The sequence below is a fragment of the Moschus berezovskii genome, chromosome 5 (genome assembly GCF_049115385.1).
Source record: "Moschus berezovskii isolate FMDL1 chromosome 5, NW_MosBer_1.0, whole genome shotgun sequence".
In the NCBI taxonomy this organism is placed as follows: domain Eukaryota; kingdom Metazoa; phylum Chordata; class Mammalia; order Artiodactyla; family Moschidae; genus Moschus; species Moschus berezovskii.
Genome location: NC_142464.1, coordinates 89,522,740 through 89,545,891, shown reverse-complemented (window position 1 = coordinate 89,545,891; position 23,152 = coordinate 89,522,740). Strand labels below are relative to the sequence as shown.

General features: G+C 36.7%; 1 protein-coding gene across 3 annotated transcripts in view; it reads left to right on the top strand.

Annotated features, from left to right (window-relative positions):
- The first annotated feature begins 212 nt into the window (after window positions 1-212).
- TECRL (trans-2,3-enoyl-CoA reductase like) overlaps window positions 213-23,152 on the top strand; it is a 130,455-nt gene continuing 107,515 nt past the window's right edge. For 2 of the 3 annotated variants that reach the window (XM_055434601.2, XM_055434602.2), the window contains exon 1: window positions 214-491. In XM_055434601.2, the coding sequence (XP_055290576.2) occupies window positions 258-491 (234 nt within the window). In that variant the 5' untranslated portion in view covers window positions 214-257. Of the gene's footprint in view, window positions 492-23,152 lie in introns of all 3 variants that reach the window. The other variant, XM_088836368.1, reaches the window with a different exon arrangement.

The following is a 23,152-nucleotide window of genomic DNA, read 5'->3' as shown; positions in this document are numbered from 1 at the left end:
TTAAGAACCTGAGATAAAAGGAGAAAGCAAGAAATAATTTGAACACTAGTAATCTACACTGCAGCAATTCACAATAGTGTGTTATATATAGAAAGAGATCAGTCATTGTTTTCAAGGCTGCTAAATAAAACTGAACTCTTGGAATGGCATGCCACTTGACCTTTCCAGGTTTCACCAGCAGTATTTAACTTGTTCAAAGGGAGCACACTTGCATGTGTCTCTTGTTGACAAGACAGCTTCTCCTGGTAGTTTGCAGAATGTTCAAAAGGCACAAGTCTCTTGCTTCAGAACGCAGGAGAGAGTTGATTTCTCCAGGAGCTACACGGTCCATACTGAAGGATGACATGAGAAATTTTCATTTTTTGTCGCAATTTATACTCTCAGCAGGCCCTCTAAAATCAACGTCAGCAGTTAAACATTCAAAAACTACTCACTTTGAGATTGAAATACTTGATGCTCAAACCAAAAAGCAGATATGTATTGTGGACAAGGTGAGTTTTGTTTATTTATTTGAATTTCTCTTTTCTGTCTCAAAGATCTTTGATCACTTGCTTGATGCTGAAAAAGACTATACCAAAATATATTTTGGGGTTTTCATACCAATTTTATGATGAGTAGGATGGATACTTTAGCATATACATTAAAGTATTCTTTGCATATTATGTTTCTGTAAAAGATATCCACTGCATCTTTCGTATTCAATTTAAAGGGTAGCTAATAATTATTAGGTTCTAGTTTTTTTCCTAACACTGGGGCCATTATCAGGAGGTAAAATTTCAGTGCTCACCTCAGCCTACATGACATTTGCCTAGGTTTTTCTCTTCATTCATTTCCTTGCATATTCAAATTTCCATAGTTCTCATAGTGCTTGTATAAAACAGCAGGCAAAAGGCACAAAAGTTATTAAAATAATATTTAGCATATGGGATAAAATCTAGCCATTTGAAAATTGTTTAGAATTGATTTAATTGCCTACAGTGTTACAGTGTTTAGGAACTTAAATTACCGTTTAAAACTACAGTCTGAGTTCCTAAGAAGAATGTCTTGCGTAATATATCATTCTTCTACACTCATATCACTGATGTTTCACTAAGAAAAGATAAGATATATACTTCCTAGGTTAGAAAATAACACACAAACATATATGTGCATTGTAGATAGACATGTATGTACAATCTTGCAATCATCTTCAGTTTTTCTAAAGTTTGAAAAAAACATGAGTACCTGAATTTAATATGGGAAAGACTGACATTTTAGTAAAACATTCCTTTACTTTGCTCTAAAGACATGTTGAATAATTTTTTTACTATTGTTCTAAAATTAAAATTCAATCACTGATTCCATTTACCTATGCTCTAGTTATGTTTCTAGATAAGAGGAGAAGAGAAGAAACTATTTACTTGCTTTTAACTGACAAGAACATAATATACACCTTCTTATTTAGTAATTAAACACTGTAACCAGTCTATTAGTTGGAAAATACTTCTATTTACAGGTGGAAATGAAAGAGAGAACTTTTACAAGTTCATGCAGGTCATATGTGGAATGTATGAAATTGAAAACCTTTACTTCAGAACTCTAAATCATATTCTTTCTCTATAGTACCAGTGGAGTCATGTATAAATGATAAATATGAATTATGCATAATATAGTTTTAACTTACAAACGTCAGGCATGTTACAATTTAAGTATCTCAGTAAAATGTTTGATTTTTTATATCATACAGTAGTAGGATAAATTTTGAAAATAAAATTACCATCCAGAAGTTGTTGATGTTTGTAGGTTCTCACTACTGAAAATTTAAAACTTACAAGGAAAATATAATGAACTTAAGGTGGAATAAAACAATAAGTGGAATAGATATTATATTGGCCCAGGATTTCCAATGACCATGATTCTAAAATGAGATGTTATTGTTTCTTTTCTGATATGTGTCCAAACTTTGACATGAAATTCATTTTAAAGTAAAAGAGAAAATGTTGAGCTCCTAAATTATTTCCCTACTACATTTGAATTTCCTGTTACTGAGATTTTTAAGACACAGGACCTGCATTTTTAGGTATTAGTTAAACTGCACAAAATTTAAGCATACAGAAAACCAGTATTCTTTTCAGATAAGCATTTGTTTTCAGAATCTCACATTTGAACTCTAAGAGACCCAGTAATTGCATCTCTAATGGCAAATCTTTAGGGAAATTCAGTAGGCTAGCTACAGGATTAATTTGGGATTCCTCACAGCCTTTATTGCACAATCAACACCATCTGATGTGTAACTTGTTGCATCCAAATCTTTGACTTGTCAGTACAATGGGTTTTGTTTTGTCTTGTTTTAATTTCGCAGTTTGGTAAATTGTCTCATAATGATGGCAAGACATATAAAAGAAAAAAATCTGGATTAGTTTGCTAGTTTGCTTTATGATTGTAAACATGAAAAAATAGTGTTTGTTGTCTAATACAGTTTTTTTCTTAAACAAATTAGCAGCTATATTAATAGTAGGTCATGTTAATTGCCTCTTACTATACTTGGCTCTATCTAGTATATAAAAATAGTGTTACTTAAAGTTGGTTTTTGTCTTTCAGTAACTGTAATAAAAGTTATAAAGTAGTAAAAGTTAAAGGTCATATATTTTGGCAATAAGTATATTGGGACCAAATACCTACTACATCATTCATATCTATCAAACACTCAGGAAAATCACTGAAGCACTGATCACCAGGACTCTTATTTAGAACATAAGTTAATAAAATCTATTTTATAAGCCTATGGTGAAGAGTAAGAATAAGATATGTAGCACATTTAGCATGAACATAATATGGAAAGGTAATGTTTTCTAGCTTAATAATCATTTGGCAGGAGAAATTTAATATGCCTAAAAATAGAAAAAATAAGTGATGAAACACTTGAAAGTTGCCTATTGACATAATTTGTTATAATGTTATATATGAATTTTCAAATATGCATAGGATGTATGTATTTTAGTAATATATGCTGAACTCTAGTAGAAATTTTGTTTGCATCTAAAAACTACAACTTTAACTGAGGAATGGGCAAAATATTTGCTCAAGGTATTCATAAGACAAAAATATTAAAAGAATTCTTTGGATTAAAGAAAGCATATTGAATCACGTTCTTTTATTCACACACAAACACAAACACCCCAGGAAACACAAATCCTTCTATTATCTTCTCCAGTTTCTATCTCGTTTTTCTCATTACTTTCATCTTGGTGATGATGTCTGTCCACATTTTCCTCTTTTCATTCTATTTTAAACCCGCTGAGTTCAGGCATTTGCCTCCATCACTTCTCAGAACGTGAACTTGCTGAGGTTCGCCAGTGAGGCAGTGATAAATATCTCACTAAATCCAAAGGTCAATTCTCATGCTTTACTTACTCAGTATACGGATAACTTTTGCCACTGTTAAGTACATCGTCCTCCATAAAATATGTTTGATACTTGAGTTACAGGAGAACACACATGCATTTTTAAAAAACCAATGTCGCTGCCTTCTTCCTTTTCTCTTGCTGCTTCTTTATTAATTGACTTATTAGATGTGGACTGTCACCAACTCAGTCATCAGGACTTTTCTCCATGTTTAATCATTTACCTACAGAGTGCTATAGCTTTAATTATCATCTGCCTATTGATGACTCATAAACATGTAATCATAGTTTATCTTTTCTCCTGAAATGCAAATCCATTTATCTTTGTGTCTACGTATCTGTGTATGTATGTATGTATCTATGTATTCATCCATCTCTCTATCCAGCTGTTTGGATCTTTACTAGGCATCTCAAACTGAAGTATCTAAAACTGAGCATTGGGTTTTCCCTGAAAATTTTTCCGCAGAGTTTTCCAAATCAACAAGTAGCAACTATACCCTTCAAATAGGCCAAGCCAAACACTTAGAGACATCATGACTGATCTCTTCATCTCACAGCCCACATACAATCCATCTTCATCATGATACTTTCAAATATATCCGGACTGACAAATTTTCACCGCCTCTCCCTCCCACCAGCACTCCTAAATCTTTCCTCTGCTCTGTCCTTAGCACATGCAATATATTCTCTACATAGCAATCAGAACTAGACTGTTAAATCATGTCAGAGAACATCATTCTCCACTCATAACTACACAATGTGTTCCTTTGGGTCTTTATGTCCTGTCACTTTTTCCATGGAGCCTTTCCTGACTACCTACTTAAAACTACAAAATCTGCCATTGTTCTCTATTACCCTTCCCTGTTCTACTTCTTTACTGAAACCTATTACTATTTAACATATTGCTTATTTTCCTTTTTTTCATTTTGTTTATTATTTGGTCTAACCCTATTATGCTAGCTTCACAAAGTCAAGGATATGTTTTTTTTTTTTTTTCACTCCTGTGTCTTTAACACTTAAAACAGTGCTTGGTGCAAAGAAATCATTTTATTCAATTATTTATTGAATAACTCAATGCCTGTTCAAGAGATATGTGGATTTGACAATGCACTCATGTTTAGCAGTAGTAGTTTTGGGATGGAGGAGTATAATATTTGAAAATACTGCTTTTTACTATTTTCTAATCTAACTTGGGCTTACCTTTTAGCTCAGTTGGTAAAGAATCTGCCTGCAATGCAGGAGACCTGGGTTCGATCACTGGGTTGGGAAGATCGCCTGGAGAAGGAAATGGCAACCCACTCCAGTATCCTTGCCTGGAAAATCTCAGGGACAGAGGAGCCTGGTGAGCTGCAGTCCATGGGGTCGTAAAAAGTTGGGCACGACTGAGTGATTAACACTCACTTAAATCTAATTACAAATCAAATAAATGTAAATATATTTACAGAAAAACATTTAATTAAATCATTTCACTGAATGCCCAAATTACTTTTGGCTTGCTCCCAAAAAGATGTATAGAATTTAACTTTGTATTGTGTATAATTTACTAACAAATGATGTTCATTGGAGGGACTGATGCTAAAGCTGAAGCTGCAATACTTTGGCCACCTCATGCGACGAGTTGACTCACTGGAAAAGACTCTGATGCTGGGAAAGGTCGGGGGCGGGAGGAGAAGGGGACGACGGAGAATGAGATGGCTGGATGGCGTCACCGATTCTGTGGACATGAGTTTGAGTGTACTCTGGGAGTTGGTGATGGACAGGGAGGCCTGGCGTGCTGTGATTCATGGGGTCGCAGAGAGTCGGACACGACTGAGCGACTGAACTGAACTGAACTGAATCATGTTCTGATTACAGAGCTAACAAGCCTTTCATAAAAAGGCAATGCCTATGGTAATATTTAATTGGTATAGTTATTTCCCATGAATAGTTAAACTGCAGATAATAGGACTATCTTGTTGTCCTTTAGTGGCTAAGTCCTTTCCGACTCTTTTTGCAGCCCCATGTATTATAGCCCATCGGGCTCCTCTGTCCATGAGATTTTCCAGACAAAAATACTGGATTGGGTTGCCATTTTCTTCTCCAGGGGATCTTTCTGACTCAGGGATCGAACCTGCGTCTTCTGCACCAGCAGGAGGATTCTTTACCACTGAGCCAGTGGAAAAGCCCAATATGACTGTTAGTGTGTGGGTGTGTGTGCGCATGCACGCGTGTTAAGTCGCTTCAATTGTGTCCGACTCTTTGTGACCCTGTGGACTGTAGCCCTACAGGCTCCTTTATCCAAGGGATTTTCCAGAATACTGGAGTGGGTTGCCCTGCCCTCCTCCAGGGCATCTTTCCGACCCAAGGATTGAACCTGTGTCTTTTACATCTCCTTCACTGGGAGGCAGGCTGTTTACCACTAGCACCACTTGGAAAGCCAAGTATGACTATAAAGAATGATAAAAGTGAAAAGATTTTAAAAATATTGTTAAATATCATTTTAAGTATTTTTGGAACATTAAAAATACATGTGAAAAGTACATTTCTTTAAAGTAACAATGAGTAATTTCTAGTTGCTAACTATTCCCATCTCACTTCTATTTTTTAAAATGTCAGAAGCTTATCTGGTGACAAGTGAATGATTCAAGAGCATGGAAAGAACTCTAAAAAGCTAGGCTTGTTAACATTTCCAATAACATCACATTCTTTTTTTCTTTAATCTTTTCTCCAAGGAACTTGACCTCAAGAGACGTCTATCTCCTATTTTGTATACTCTATGTAAAAATTGTCAAAAACATTTAAAAGACTTCTTATGAATAAAATGCTCAGTAATTCTCCAATCCTTTTAAAGGCAAAAATATCAGTGTTCACTAGAAAACTGTGGAGAAAATAATAGGCTAGTAAGATTTCATAAAAATTGTACTTTTAATACTTAAGTTAGAAAATCTGAGAATTTTTAATGTCTGACTTTGCCACTTTTAATATTTTATCTGGGACATGTAATTTAGCATATTTGTGCTTTAATTTGCTAATCTGTAAAATGAGAATGACACTTGCCTTAAAATAGTCTAATGACAGTTTTCAGAATTTCATGCATATGCAAATACAAATATCTTCCTGTTCTTCCATTCCTCCTCTTTTTTCTCCTTGTTTTCTATTCCTCTTTTCTTCTCTATTTTTTCACTCTCTTCTTCACATCCCTGCTCTCTTTTTTCTTCTCTCCACTTTCATCCCCTCCATTCTATTTCTTATGATGAGGCATCATATAATTGAAAGTTTATGACTTTTGAACTCAAATACACCATATTTTAGTATAAATTTGGCCTGCTTTGTTTTTCCTTTTCCCTTGGATATAGTCCAATATATCTGTCTCTTATTATCTTTTCCTAGAAAAGTATCTAGATATTATTAATCTTCTTCCCTTGTAGAGATGAAGAAAAATTGGCCAATATACATCCTGTGGCTTGCTCTTAACTATCATACATTATTATGTGGAAAATTATTGACCTTTACTAGCCAAAATTCTTTTTCTATTTAATTTCATGATTGAGGCTTCTGACTTCCAGTAAACTATGTTTCAGGCCGTTGGTCTTATTTTACAAAGATGTCTACTTGCCTTTCCACTTAACATAAAGAAAGACTTTTATGCATATTAAAACATACTTAGGGCTTCCCTGGTAGCTCAGACGGTAGATATATATACATAAAATAACATTAGTTAATATTCAAACCTAGAAATTAAATATATTTAAAATTTTCTCCAATAATAAAGACAAAAAGTGTTTTAAATGTTCTTATTTTTTAAAAATTAAGAAATTGAAATGAATGGTTCCTCCCAAAAGAGGTAATTAGCATAATCAATATGTATGAACCCATGAGATCCCCAGTGCCCACACCTTTTTTATATATGGTTGAGAATTCCATAATGCAGCATGCAGTTCTGATTCCAAAGTAATCATTTTTTAATACTTTCTGCCCTGATTTATATTTCTTTCAGAAAAGGTAGACCTATCATGTATATTTGTTCATGATATGTAGTCCAAATGTATAATGTGATTAAAGAGAGAATTTAGTGCAATGATTTATGCCCTGAAGTCAGATATGTTTGTATCTGCATTTGAGCTTTGCAAATAATTGTCTTATCACCTTAACATATTACTTAACTATTCTGATTCTTGGTTTTCCAAGTAGGGTAAATATCAAACCAAAGTAGGATAAACACCTATCTTCCAGGAGTATCTGTGGATTTTATATTTCTATGCAAAATGCTATACCGTGTTTATCACACAGTTATTTGTCTGCAAATGAACATTATTTTAGATAGTGGCAATACATTTTAAAATATTATTCTACTGAAGTGGGAAAATAACTAAATTGATACTTTTTATTATGACTGTAAAAATTTATGCATTTCAATGATAGTTATAATTATACTTCCTGAAATGGTTAGTAAGGGCTTCCCTGATAGCTCAGTTGGTAAAGAATTTGCCTGCAATACAGGAGACCCCAGTTGTATTCCTGGGTCAGGAAGATTTTCTGGAGAAGGGATAGGCTACCCACACCAATATTCTTGGGCTTCCATTGTGGCTCAGCTGATAAGGAATTTGCCTACAATGTGAGAGACCTGGGTTCAATCCCTGGGTTGGGAAGATCCCCTGGGAAAGGGAAAGGCTACCCACTCCAGTATTCTGGCCTGGAGAATTCCATGGACTGTATAGTCCATGGGATTGCAAAGAGTCGGACATGACTGATTAGGAAGCATTAGAATTAGAAAGCATAGTCACAGGGACCCATATATGCAGAATCAATTTCTAGAAGTCTGTATCCCACTCTCATATTCCCAATAATATGCATACTTACTTATATTATGTTATACCATGAGAGATCCCAATAGATGTATAAGCATTTCCTGTCACTTTAATAGTAGAGAAAAAAATTAATGTACTCTAGAAAACTATTCATGAATGACATTTACAAAATGAATATACACTGTTGTAAATATTTAAGTAATTTATGTCTACACATTTCAATTTTCCAATTGTATCACCATCTAAGAGAACTGTTTCTGTTTATAGTAAGGAGCTAAGATGTCATTTTTATCTCCTAATACATGAGGTCATGATACTCCATTTAGAAAGTAAACATAGATGATTAGGTTTTAGAGGATGCCTCTAGAAATAAAATGGTTGAAATTTACCTGATTTGGTCATTCTCTTACTCTGTATTTTGACATTTTATAGTATCACAATCAGGTATCTATTGATTCAAAAGATATTTATTGATATATTGTCCAGTGTTCTACTATATTTTCGAGATAATGCATTAACACAAACAGATACAATTCCTAATTTCATTGATTTAATTCTTTCCTGTGGAAGATGAACACTGTAAAATTAACTTTACATGAAAAAATATATACAATGTGAGAGGAAAAACAAGGTAAATTGGTGTAGTAAACATAGGAAGATTACTTGGTTTGTTGGACAGGAAAATCTTCCTGGAGAAATGGCGTTTATGTGTGGCCCAGATAGTAAATAAGATGAGGAGAATTAGGAGGTATATTATCATATGTGAAACGAATCACCAGTCCAGGTTCTATGCTTGATATAGGATGCTCGGGGCTGGTGTACTGGGATGAACCAGAGGGATGGGATGGGGAGGGAGGTGGGAGGGGGTTCAAGATGGGGAACACATGTACACCCGGGGCAGATTCATGTCAATGTATGGCAAAACCAATACAATAATGTAAAGTAATTAGCCTCCAATTAATGTGAATTAAATAGAATTAGGAGTATAGGACAGACACTTAGGAGGTAGAAACAACAGTGCATGTTGTTTGGTTGTCAAGAATGAGGGGCAGGTAGGGTGTAGATATGATGTTAAAATGATGTTTGAGCAACTGAAGATCCTGAAGATGAAAATCACTTATGATAATACAGTGAAAGAGACAAATAAAGGGTTTAGATCTGATGGAGTGCCTGAAGAACTCTAGATGGAGGTTCATGACATTGTAGAGGAGGCAGTGATCAAAACCATCCCCAAGAAAAAGAAATGCAAAAAGGCAAATTGGTTGTCTGAGGAGGCCTTACAAATAGCTGAGAAAAGAAGAGATGCTGAAGGCATGGAGAAAAGACAGTATCTTTAAAAAGTGGTGCTGGGAAAACTGGTCAGCCAATTGTAAAAGAATGAAACTAGAACACTTCCTAACACCATACACAAAAATAAACTCAAAATGGACTAAAGATCTAAATGTAAGACCAGGAACTATAAAACTCCTAGAGGAGAACATAGGCAAACACTCTCCCACATATATCACAGCAGGATCCTCCATGACCCACCTCCCAGAATATTGGAAATAAAAGCAAAAATAGACAAATGGGACCAAATTAAAATCAAAAGCTTCTGCACAGCAAAGGAAACTATAAGCAAGGTGAAAAGACAGCCTTCAGAATGGGAGAAAATAATAGCAAATGAAACAACTGACAAAGAATTAATCTCCAAAATATACAAGCAGCACCTTCAGCTCAACTCCAGAAAAATAAATGGCCTAATCAAAAAATGGGCCAAAGAACTAAACAGACATTTCTTCAAAGAAGACATAAAGATGGCTAACAAACACATGAAAAAATGCTCAACATCCCTCATAATCAGAGAAAAATCAAAAACACAATAAGATACCATTTCACACCAGTCAGAATGGCTGCTATTGAAAAGTCTACAATGCTGGAGAGGGTGTGGAGAGAAGGGAACCCTCTTACACTGTTGGTGGGAATGCAAACTAATACAGCCACTATGGAGAACAGTGTGGAGATTCCTCAAAAAACTGGAAATAGAACTGCCATATGATCCAGCAATCGCACTCCTGGGCATACACACCGAGGAAACCAGAATTGAAAGAGACACATGTACTCCAATGTTCATTGCAGCACTGTTTATAATAGCGAGGACATGGAAGCAACCTAGATGTCCATCTGCAGACGAATAGATAAGAAACTTTTGGTACTTATACACAATGGAGTATTACTCAGCTATTCAAAAGAATGCATTTGAATCAGTTCTAATGAGGTGGATGAAACTAGAGCCTATTATACAGAGTGAAGTAAGCCAGAAAGAAAAACGCCAATACAGCATACTAACGCATATATATGGAATTTAGAAAGAAGGAAATGATAACCCTGTATACGAGACAGCAAAAGAGACACAGGTGTTTAGAACAGTCTTTGGGACTCTGTGGGAGAGGGTGAGGGTGGGATGATATGGGAGAATGGCATTGAAACATGTGTATTATCATATGTGAAATGAATCACCAGTCCAGATTAGACGCATGATACAGGATTCTCGGGGCTGGTGCACGGGGATGACCCAGAGGGAGGATAAGGGGAGGAGGGAGGTGGGAGGGGGGTTCAGGAAGGGGAACTCATGTACACCCGGGGCGGATTCATGTCAATGTATGACAAAACCAACCAATATAATATTGCAAAATAATTAACCTCCAATAAAAAATAAAAAAAATAATAAATCTTCTCAGCTGGAAAAAAAAATAATAAAATCACTCAGCAAAAAACCACCAACTGGATAATACATACATAAAAGAAGTAAATGTCCAAATGTTAACAACTGGTAAAGCACATATTATACTGTTAAAGCACATATTTATGTTGACATACTAATGTTTCAAATTGTTCACATATTTAAAATATTTAAAATATTTCATAATCAAAAGTAAAAGCTTTTTTTTTTTTTTAACGAAAGAAATATATACCCGTTTGAAAGCAGAGTTCCAAAAAATAGCAAGGAGAGTTAAGAAAGACTTCCTCAGTAATCAATGCAAAGAAATAGAGGGAAACAACAGAATGGGAAAGACTAGAGTTCTCGTCAAGAAAATTAGAGATACCAAAAGAACATTTCATGCCAAGATGGGGACACTAAAGGACAGAAACAGTATGGATCTAGCAGAAGCATAAGATATTAAGAAGGGGTGGCAAGAATACATAGAAGAACTATACAAAAAAGATTTTCATGACCCAGATAATCACAATAGTGTGATCACTCACCTAGAGCCAGACATCCTGGAATGCAAAGTCATGAGGATATTAGGAAGCATCACTAGGAAGAAAGCAACTGGAGGTGATGGAATTCCGGTTGAGATATTTCAAACCCTAAAAGATGATGCTGTGAAACTGCTGCACTCAATATGTCAGCAAATTTGGAAAATGCAGCAGTGGCCACAGAACTGGAAAAGGTCAGTTTTTATTCCAATCCCAAAGAAGAACAATGCCAAAGAATATTAAAACTACTGCACAATAGCACTCATCTCACACACTGGCAAAGTATTGTTCAAAATTCTCCAAGCCAGGCTTCAACAGTACTTGAAACAAGAACTTCCAGATGTTCAAGCTGAATTTAGAAAAGGCAGAGGAACCAGAGATCAAATTGCCAACATCCACTAGAATCATCAAAAAAGCACGAAATTTCCAGGAAAACATCTACTTCTGCTTTATTGATTACACCAAAGCCTTTGACTGTGTACATCACAACAAACTGTGGAAAATTCTTCAAGAGATGGGAATACCAGACCACTTTACGTGCCTCCTGAGAAATCTCTATGCGGTCAAGAAGCAACAGTTAGAATCAGACATGGAACTACAGACTGGTTCCAAATAGGGAAAGGAGTACGTCAAGGCGGTATATTGTCACCCTGCTTATTTAACTTATATGCAGAGTACATCATGAGAAATGCTGGACCGGATGAAGCACAGCTGGAATCCAGATTGTGGGAAAAATATCAATAAGCTCAAATATTCAGATAACACCACCCATATGCCATCAAGTCTCATCACTTCATGTCAAATAGATGGGGAAACAATGGACACAGTGACAGACTTTATTTTCTTGGACTCCAAAATCACTACAGATGGTAACTGCAGCCGTGAAATTAAAAGACACTTGCTCCTTGGAAGAAAAGCTCTGACCAACCTACACAGCATATTAAAAAGCAGAGACATTACTTTGCTGACAAAGGTCCATCTAGTCCAAGTTAAAATTTTTCCAGTAATCATGTATGGATGTGAGAGTTGGACTGTGAAGAAAGCTGATCGCCAAAGAATTGATGCTTTTGAACTGTGGTATTGGAGAAGACTCTTGAGAGTCCCTTGGACTGCAAGGATATCCAATCAGTCAAATCTAAAGGAAATCAGACCTGGGTTTTCACTGGAATGACTCATCAGTTTGTACTTCCTGGGTGTCTTCAGTTTGCATTATAATGACTCATCAGCTGAAGCTCCAACACTTTGGCTACCTGATGTGAAGAACTGACTCATTGGAAAAGACCCTGATGCTGGGAAAGACTGAAGGCAGGAGGAGAAGGGGATGACAGAGGAGGAGATGATTGTTTGGCATCACCAACTGGATGGACATGAATTTGAGAATGCTCTGGGAGTTGGTGATGGACAGGAAGCCTGGTGGGCTGCAGTCCATGGGGTTGCAAAGAGTAGAACACAACTTAGTGACTGAACTGATTGAATGTTTATTGTGAATTTTTATGTTTTCTATTAGTTTGCTTTCTTATTATTTTTCAACTAGTTGAGATTAAGGGAGGAAGGAAACACTCAAGTTTGTACATTTTAAACTGCACATCTTTGTGAGATAACCAGTAAGCAGTTGTGTTTGAAGATATAGAACGTAGGACAGTGGGCCAGATGAAATATATTAACATGAGGATTAGAATCATATAAGTAGTCTTTACAGACTTTGGAGTAGAGAAAATAAAATTAAGAAAGAACAATGTGATGGATTGGAAGGGAAAAGAATCAACTGTAGAAAACTAAGGGATTCCAAAATGTAAAAATTTTAAATAAAGAGATGAAGAAGATTTTAAATAAAGGTATAAATGAAGAGAAGGCTGCAGAGATTTAGAAGAAATATGTCAAATGTTACATAACAGAAGACTAAGAAAAAAATTGATTTGAGAAATGAGAGATCAGTAGAGTCAAATGCAGCTAAGAAAAACAGAAGAATCCTGTAAGTGTCCCGTATATTAAAGGTTGCAGCATTAATTGCTGAATTTAATGAGACCACTTTAGATACAGTAATTTGTGTGTGGGGGGGGGAATCTAGTCTGGAATGGGACTGCCAAGCAATGGAGAATAAAAATTTGAGTTTCCTGAAAGGCTCTTCCTTTGTAGGTGAGGGGAGGGGCTCTGGAAAAATGTACTTGTCCCATCTCTATTCTTCATAAAACAATTCAAATAAATATAAATCATTGGGCACATCTTTAGGTTACACTTGAACTTTTAAGCTATATATATATATATATGCACATATATGTTTCTAATTTAATCTTTACTGAATACCATTCATATAACAAAATACAATAATTATGAAGTGAACATACAGTAGTTTCTATCAAATGTTACAGCCCACACAGGTTATACAAATATATGCATCCAGTTTCAATAGAATAGAATGTGACATTACAAGTGAAATAAATATATTATTACCATTTTATTTCAGTTTAATGCTGTTTCATGGGAAATAGATGGGGAAACAGTGTCAGACTTTATTTTTGGGTGCTCCAAAATCACTGCGGATGCTGATTGCCACCATGAAATTAAAAGATGCTTACTCCTTGGAAGGAAAGATGACCAACCTTTAGATAGCATATTAAAAAGCAGAGACATTACTTTGCCAACCAAGGTCCGTCTAGTCAAGGCTATGGTTTTTCCCGTGGTCATGTATGGATGTGAGAGTTGGACTGTGAAGAAAACTGATCACTGAAAAATTGATGCTTTTGAACTGTGGTGTTGGAGAAGACTCTTGAGAGTCCCTTGGACTGCAAGGAGATCCAACCAGTCCATTCTAAGGGAGATCAGTCCTGGGTGTTCATTGGAAGGACTGATTCTAAAGCTGAAACTCCAATACTTTGGCCACCTCATCTGAAGAGTTGACTCACTGGAAAGGACTCTGATGCTGGGAGGGGTTGGGGGCGGGAGGAGAAGGGGACGACAGAGGATGAGATGGCTGGATGGCATCACCGACTCGATGGACATGAGTTTGAGTGAACTCCGGGAGTTGGTGATGGACAGGGAGGCCTGGCGTGCTGTGATTCATGGGGTCGCAAAGAGTCAGACACGACTGAAGGATTGCACTGCACTGAACTCAACTGAATGCTATTTCACTGGGATTTTACTGTTTGGATTTGTAATGAATTAAAACAATCTCTTTAGATGTAAATATGTTATAAATTTGTCAAATTAACACTAGTTATGTGGAGCACATGCTGTCAGATGGTAAGTTGAGTTTCAACAGACCAGGAAGGAAACTGAAATAGAGTTTAGTATTCACAGGCCCTTGAAGAAGGATCCAGCAGGCCTCAAGGGACTACACTGCAGAGTTCAAAGAGAGAGAGACAGGACCTGGGCACATGCCTTCATTATGGTCCATGAATGGAGTAATTTGGGGTTTTTGCACTAAAGCCAGTTTAGCCAATTCAAACCAAAATAGTGGGGCTATGGTAAAACCTGTGGGGAACTTATCTAAGGAACACATAAGAAGGAGGGCTTAGCAGGTGGATGAGACTGTGATCAGAGGAGCTGAGGGGAAATCGCGTCAGAAACTTAAAACTTACTTGCGACTTTGGGCTGTTACTGAGGGCATCTGAATCTCTGATGGGTAAGTTTAAGGTTACTGAAGTCTGCTTGGTCAAACAATACACAAGACCAGGCAGCAAAACGATGGAGTGACTTAGCTAAAGTCAACAAAATCTGAAAATGTGCATTCTGTAGTAATTATCAGAAAGCTCACAGTGAAGCAATTTTTGGTTCTTTCATATTCTAACAGTTCAAACAAAATAGATAAAGCCTGTGCTTACAAAATGTATTTCTGGGAAATATTTTTGATGTGACATTTTCAGGTTTTTATTTTATTTTTTCAAAGAAATTTAAGGAAATTGTATTTTAAGTAGGAACCTTGTCCAGATTAGTATTTTATTGTACTTTTTAGTTGCTTGAAAAGTAACTGTCAAAATCGTTAACTGACTTGTTGCTGTGATCTTAATGTTACTTAAATATAACATTTAATTTTTCCTTTTACTAACCTCAGTGCTCAAAGTTATCTAGTGACAACTTTCTTTCCTGTAACTATTCCTTATACCATAAATATTTTTTAAATGAGTGACAATTTAAGGCAACATTAAGAAATCAGCATTCTATTTTAAAATGCATTTTAAATTATCTAAAGGATTAATTTAAAATATATTTTAAATTATCTAAAATCTTAAGGTAATTAAGGCTAAAGGCTTCAACAGTACTTGAATCATGAAATTCTAGACGTTCAAGCTGCATTTAGAAAAGGCAGAAGAACCAGAGATCACATGTCCAACATCCTTTAGATCCTCAAAATAACAAGAGAATACCAGAAAAACATCTACTTCTGCTTTATTGATTACACCAAAGCTTTTGACTGTGTGGATCACGACAAACTGTGGAAAATTCTTCAAGAGATGGGAATACCAGACCACCTTACCTGCCTCCTGAAAAATCTGTATGCAGGCCAAGTAGCAACAGTTAGAACCAGGCATGGAACAGACTGGTTCTACACTGGGAAGGAGTACGTCAATGCTGTATATTGCCATACTGCTTGTTTAACTTATATGCAGAGTATATCATGAGAAATGCTGGGTTGGACAAAGCATAACCTAGAATCAAGATTGTGGGAAAAATAATAACCTCAGATACCCAGATGACACCACCGTTATGGCGGAAAGTGAAGAAGAAGTAAAGAGCTTCTTGATGAAGTTTAAAGAGAAGAATGAAAAAGATGGCTTAAAACTCAACATTCAAAAAATGAAGATCAAATAGTTCAACCAGAATTCCATCACGTCCACTAGCTTTGTTCCTAGTGATGTTTCCTAAGGCTCACTTGACTTTTCATTCCAGGATGCCTGGCTCTAGGTTAGTGGTAAGTCACACCATCGTGGGCTTCCCCGGTGGCTCAGATGGTGAAACATCTGCCTGCAATGCAGGAGACCTCGGTTCGTTCCTTGGGTTGGGAAGATCCCCTGGAGAAGGAAATGGCAACCCACTCCAGTACTCTTGCCTTGAAAATTCCATGGACAGAGGAGACTTGTAGGCTTTAGTCCATGGGGTCACAAAGAGTCGGACATGACTGAGCGACTTCAATCCTTCATCGTGATTATATGGGCCATGAGGATCTCTTTTGTATAGTTCTATGTATTCTTGCCACCTCTTAATATCTTCTGCTTCTGTTAGGTCCATACCATTTCTGTCCTTTATTGTACCCATCTTTGCATGAAATTTTTCCTTGGCATCTAATTTTCTTGAAGAGATCTCTAGTCTTTCCCATTCTATTGATTCCCTCTAATTCTTTGCACTGATCACTGAGGAACGCTTTCTTATCTTTCCTTTCTATACTTTGGAACTCTGCATTCAAACGGGTATTCAATTCAGTTCAGTCACTCAGTCGTGTCTGACTCTTTGCTACCCCATGAATCACAGCACGCCAGGTCTCCCTGTCCATCAACAACTCCTGGAGTTCACTCAAACTCATGTCCATAGAGTTGGTGATGCCATCCAGCCAGCACATCCTCTGTCGTCCCCTTCTCCTCCCGCCCCCAATCCTTCCCAGCATCAGAGTCTTTTCCAGTGAGTCAACTCAACGCATGAGGTGGCCAAAGTATTGAAGTTTCAGCTTTAGCATCAGTCCTTCCAATGAACACTCAGTACTGATCTCCTTTAGAATGGACTGGTTGGATCTCCTTGCAGTCCTAGAGACTCTCAAGAGTCTTCTCCAACACCACAGTTCAAAAGCATCAATTCTTTGGTGATCAGCTTTCTTCACAGTCCAACTCTCACATCCATACATGACCACTGGAAAAACCACAGCCTTGACTAGACAAACCTTGGTTTGCAAAGTAATGTCTCTGCTTTTTAATATGCTTTCTAGGTTGGTCATAACTTTCCTTCCAAGGAGTAAGCATCTTTTAATTTCATGGCTGCAATCAGCATCGGTAGTGATGTTGGAGCCCCAAAAAATAAAGTCTGACACTGTTTCCCCATCTATTTCCTATGAAGTGATGGGACCAGATGCCATGATCTTAGTTTTCTGAATGTTGATTAGCCTCCAATTAAAACAAATAAATAAGAAAGTTTCAAAAAGATTTCACTCTAAAATTCCTGAGAAACTAATTTTATCTGAAAAGTTATTTTAAGTAGAATTTTTTTAACTGTTGACATGATAAGAACATAAATAGCAAGAAAAATCATAAACACTGTGATATTCAAGTCATTGCTGAAAGAAAACCTGCTTTACTTCAAAGTGGGGAGAAAAATAAATCAAATACGTTTTTTGTAATTTTAAATAAATAAAGCCATATATTTACTTACTTGTTTTCACTTTTCAAATAGCATTTCTGGCATTGTGTAGACCTAATATCTTCCTAGGTCACTGTTGATAAAAGAATTAGATAACTTAATGGTATATATATGTCATAGTTTAAGTATTAAGTTGGTACAAATGTAATTGCAGTTTCAGAGCATGAATTTTAAATCGTTATAACTAGGCTCTAACACATCCTTATTAATCAAACTGGAATCAGTACAATCAACACATTTTTGCCAACAAAAAATAAGTTTGTTTACTCCTGTAGCATAAAAAGCCATGCTTTAGGATTTGACAAACTGTTGGAAAGCATTTTCTGCCTCTTGCTTGTTGTGGAAGCATTTTCTCTGCAAAAAGTTGTCAAAAGCTTGAAGAAATAGTAGTGTTTGGCGACGGGCCAGGTGCATATGGTGGATGAAGCAAAACTTTGTAGCCTAATTTGTTCAACTTTTGAAGCTCTGGTTGTGTGATGTGCAGTTGGGCGTTGTCGTGGAGAAGTGGATCTTTTCTGTTGACTGATGCCAGCTGCAGGCATTTCAATTTTTGGTGTATCTCATTGATTTACTGTGCGTACTTCTCAGATATAATTGTTTCACCGGGATTCAGAAAGCTATAGTGCATCAGACCAGCAGACCACCAAATAGTGACCATGACATTTTTTGGTGCAAGTTTGGCTTTGGGAAGTGCTTTGGAGCTTCTTTTTGGTACAATCACTGAGCTAGCTGTCACTAGTTGTCATATAAAATCCACTTTTCATGGCAAGTAACAATCTGATAGAGAAATGGTTCATTATTCTTGCATAGAATAAGAGAAGATAACACTTCAAAATGACAATTTTTTATTTTATTTTATATTTTCGGTTAGCTCATGAGGCACCCACCTATAGCATTTTTTCACCTTTCCAGTTTGCTTCAAATGCCTAATGACATCGAATGTTTGACATTGAGTTCTTCAGCAATCTCTTGTGTAGTTGTTAAGAGGATCAGTTTCTATGATTCATTTCAATTAGTTGTTATCAACTTATGATGTCGGGCAAGTATGCTCCTCTTCTTCAAGGCTCTCCTCTCCTTTGCAAAACTTCTTGAACCACCACTTCACTTTACGTTTGTCAGCAGTTCCTGAGACAAATGCATTGTTGATGTTGTGAGTTGTCTCCACTGCTTTATGACCAATTCTGAGCTCGAATTAAAAAATCACTCGAATTTGTTTTTTGTCTAACATTATTGCCATCAGTTCAGTTCAGTTCAGTCGCTCAGTAGTGTCCGACTCTCTGCGACCCCATGAATCACAGCACGCCAGCCCTCCCTGTCCATCACCAACTCCCAGAGTTCACTCAAACTCATGTCCTTAGAGTCGGTGATGCCATCCAGCCATCTCATTCTCTGTCGTCCCCGTCTCCTCCCACTCCCAATCCCTCCTAGCATCAGCCTCTTTTCCAGTGAGTCAACTCGATGTATGAGGTAGCTAAAGTATTGGAGCTTAAGCTTTAGCATCAGTCCTTCCAATGAACAGCCAGGATTGATCTCCTTTAGAATGGACTGGTTGGATCTCCTTGCAGTCCAAGGGACTCTCAAGAGTCTTCTCTAGCACCACAGTTCAAAAGCATCAATTCTTCGGTGATCAGCTTTCTTTATAGTCCAACTCTCACATCCAATGTAAAATAAACAGTACGTAATGTCATTAGCAAAAATAAACATAAAGCTAGAAATGAACATTAAAATTATGTATAACATATTCACATTTTTTAAGAATGCATTCCAAAGTCAAATGGCAAATTTCAACAATGCAAAAGTGCAATTACTTTTGCACCAACCTAATATGTAAGCACAGTTTGCTAAAATACCTAAGTTCCTAGTAAAGTGATATTAAGGCTATACTCTATTGTAATAGAAAAAATTCTGGACTGAAAGGTTAGTTTTGCTTCTTTTCAGGAACACACCCACTACCCCTTTGCCTAATCATGGCTCTTCTAATTACACACACCACTCACCATTGCATCAGTCCTAAAATGAGTGTCCAACTTGTGGAGTTCCAAAATGCACATGTGACTGAATGTGCAATTTTTTTCATATCTGGTCACATCATTACCTCAAAGTTATTTATTTTGGAGGTTGAAGAATCAAATGATCAGAAAGTGACTGCAACATAATTCAAGTATCCCAATCAACAGAGATTTCACCTGTGAAGAGACTTCTTTATGAATTGAGGTAGAAAGTTTCACCTTAACCAGTTTATCAAGCTGCTGACTCTCTAGAATCTCTGTCTTTACTACATCCAATCAATCAGTAAATCATTTCATTCTATACAAAACATATCTTCTCACTGAATGTAACCATCTTAGTTTAAGTTATCATCATCTCTGACATATGAACTGATCTACATTCTACATCAGTCTTCATGGAACACCCAAACAGTATATACAGCAAAACAGAGTAAATATACAATATATAACATAAATATACTAGTTTCTATACGAGTAGTTACAGCCATAAAGCTTCCACAAGATCACCAGATGAAACAGAATTTGCTATTTGTCATTACAAATGAAATTGTTTTGTTATTGCATTTGTTATCACTTTGTCACCTAGAGTCTGTTCAGTTGCAGAAACCAGAAAGTATTATGTCCAGAGGTAGAATTCCTTACCTATATAACACTTCTTATTCTTATGTTGTCCTGTGTTTAATAAAATAAAGTTTTTACATTTAAAACTGTCTTACTTAGGACTAGGAGTTCTGTGTTTGCCTTTTCTGCACAGCCTCTGAGATGAGTGTACTCTACAAGCCTATGGCCTGTACTACTATAAAAGGCTAATTTTTTTATTCATTGCTTTCATGAGGAACTGGTGTTATATTTCGAAAACATACAGCATGAGTAAAGGACAGGGGAACACATATTTGATCAGATGGTAAATATTAATGTTATTTATTAAGATATTTTTCTGGTTCTCACACACAAACATGGTAAAATGAAACTTGCCTACCTTTTTGAAATAATGTATTCTGTGCAGAGTAGTTCCTTCAGTCAGCCTGTGATATACATGCAGTGCATGTGAAAACATAGTGTATATGCTTTAAAACTGCAGCACAATCTAGAATATTCTGACAGGTGTATTCCATTAAACTTGAATCTCTTTAATAAAACTGGAGATATCATGGGAATATTTCATTCAAGAATAGGTACAATAAAGGGCAGGAACCGTAAGGACTTAAGAGAAGAAGAAGAGATTAGGAAAAAGTGGCAAAAATACACAGAAGAACGATACAATAAAGGCCTTAATGACTTGGATAACCAGGACAGTGTTATTACTCACCGAGAGCTAGACATCCTGCAGTGTGAAGTCAAGCTGGCCTTAGGAAGATTTACCATGAGCAAAGCTAGTGAAGGTGATGGAATTAGAACTGAACTATTTCAAATCCTAAAAGATGACACTGTTAAAGTGCTGCACTCAATATGATAGCAAACTAGGAAATCAGTGGCCACAGGACTGGAAAAAGTCAGTTATCATTCCAATCCCAAAGAAGGGCAATGCCAAATAACATTCAAATTACTGTACTATTGCTCTTATTTCATATGCTAGTAAGGTTCTGCTCAAAATCCTTCAAAATAGGCATCAGCAGTATGTGAACTGAGAACTTCCAGAGATATACAAACTGGGTTTAGAAAAGACATAGGAACTAGAGATCAAATTACCAACAGTTGTTGGATCATAGAGAAAGCAAGGAAATTATAGAAAAATATCTGCTTCATTGAGTACATGAAAGCTTTTGATTGTGCAGATAGCAACAAACTGTAAAAATTTATAAGATGGGAATACCAGGCAATCTTACCTATCTCCTGAGAAACCTGTTTGCGAGTCAAGAAGCAGCAGTTAGAACCAGACATGGAACAATGAACTGTTTCAGAAATGTGAAAGAAGTATGACAAGGATGTATATTGTCACTGTGCTTATTTAAATTATATCTAGTATCAGTTCAGTTCAAAAAGCACCACAGTTCAAAAGCATCAATTCTTTGGCTCTCAGCTTTCTTCACAGTCCAACTCTCAAATCCATACATGACCACGGGAAAAACCATAGCCTTGACTAGATGGATCTTTGTTGGCAAAGTAATGTCTCTGCTTGTTAATATGATATCTAGGTTGCTCATAACTTTCCTTCCAAGGAGTAAGCATCTTTTAATTTCCTGGCTGCAATCAGCATCCACAGTGATTTTGGAGCCCCCAAAATAAAGTCTGACACTGTTTCCACTGTTTCCCCATCTATTTCCCATGAAGTGATGGGACCAGATGCCATGATCTTTGTTTTCTGAATGTTGAGCTTCAAGCCAACCTTTTCACTCTCCTCTTTCACTTTCATCAAGAGGCTTTTGAGTTCCTCTTCACTTTCTGCCATAAGGGTGGTGTCATCTGCATATCTGAGGTTATCGATATTTCTCTCAGCAATCTTGATTCCAGCTTGTGCTTCTTCCAGCCCAGCGTTCCTCATGATGTACTCTGTATATAAGTTAAATAAGCAGGGTGACATATACAACCTTGACGTACTCCTTTTCCTATTTGGAACCAGTCTGTTGTTCCATGTCCAGTTCTGACTGTTGCTTCCTGACCTGCATACAGGTTTCTCAAGAGGCAGGTCAGGTGGTCTGGGATTCCCATCTCTTGCAGAATGTTCCACAGTTTATTGTGATCCACACAGTCAAAGGCTTGGCATAGTCAATGAAGCAGAAAAAGATGTTTTCTGGAACTCTCTTGCTTTCTCCATGATCCAACAGATGTTGGCAATTTGATCTCTGGTGCCTCTGCCTTTTCTAAAACCTGCTTGAACATCTCGAAGTTCATGGTTCACATACTGCTGAAGCCTGGCTTGGAGAATTTTGAGTATGACTTTACTAGCGTGTGAGATGAGTGCAATTGTGTGGTAGTTTGAGCATTCTTTGGCATTGCCTTTCTTTGGGGTTGGAACGAAGACTGACCTTTTCCAGGCCTGTGGGCACTGCTGAGTTTTCCAAGTTTGCTGGCATATTGAGTGCAGCACTTTCACACCATCATCTTTCAGCATTTGAAATAGATCAATTGGAATTCCATCACCTCCACTAGCTTTGTTTGTAGTGATGCTCTCTAAGGCCCACTTGACTTCACATTCCAAGATGTCTGGCTCCAGGTAGGTGATCACGCCATCGTGATTATCTTCGTCGTGAAGATCTTTTTTGTACAGTTCTTCTGTGTATTCTTGCCACCTCTTCTTAATATCTTCTGCTTCTGTTAGGTCCATACCATTTCTGTCCTTTATCGAGCCCATCTTTGCATGAAATGTTCCCTTGATTTCCTATTCTGTTGTTTTCCTCGAATTCTTTGCATTGATCACTGAGGAAGGCTTTCTTATCTCTCCTTGCTATTC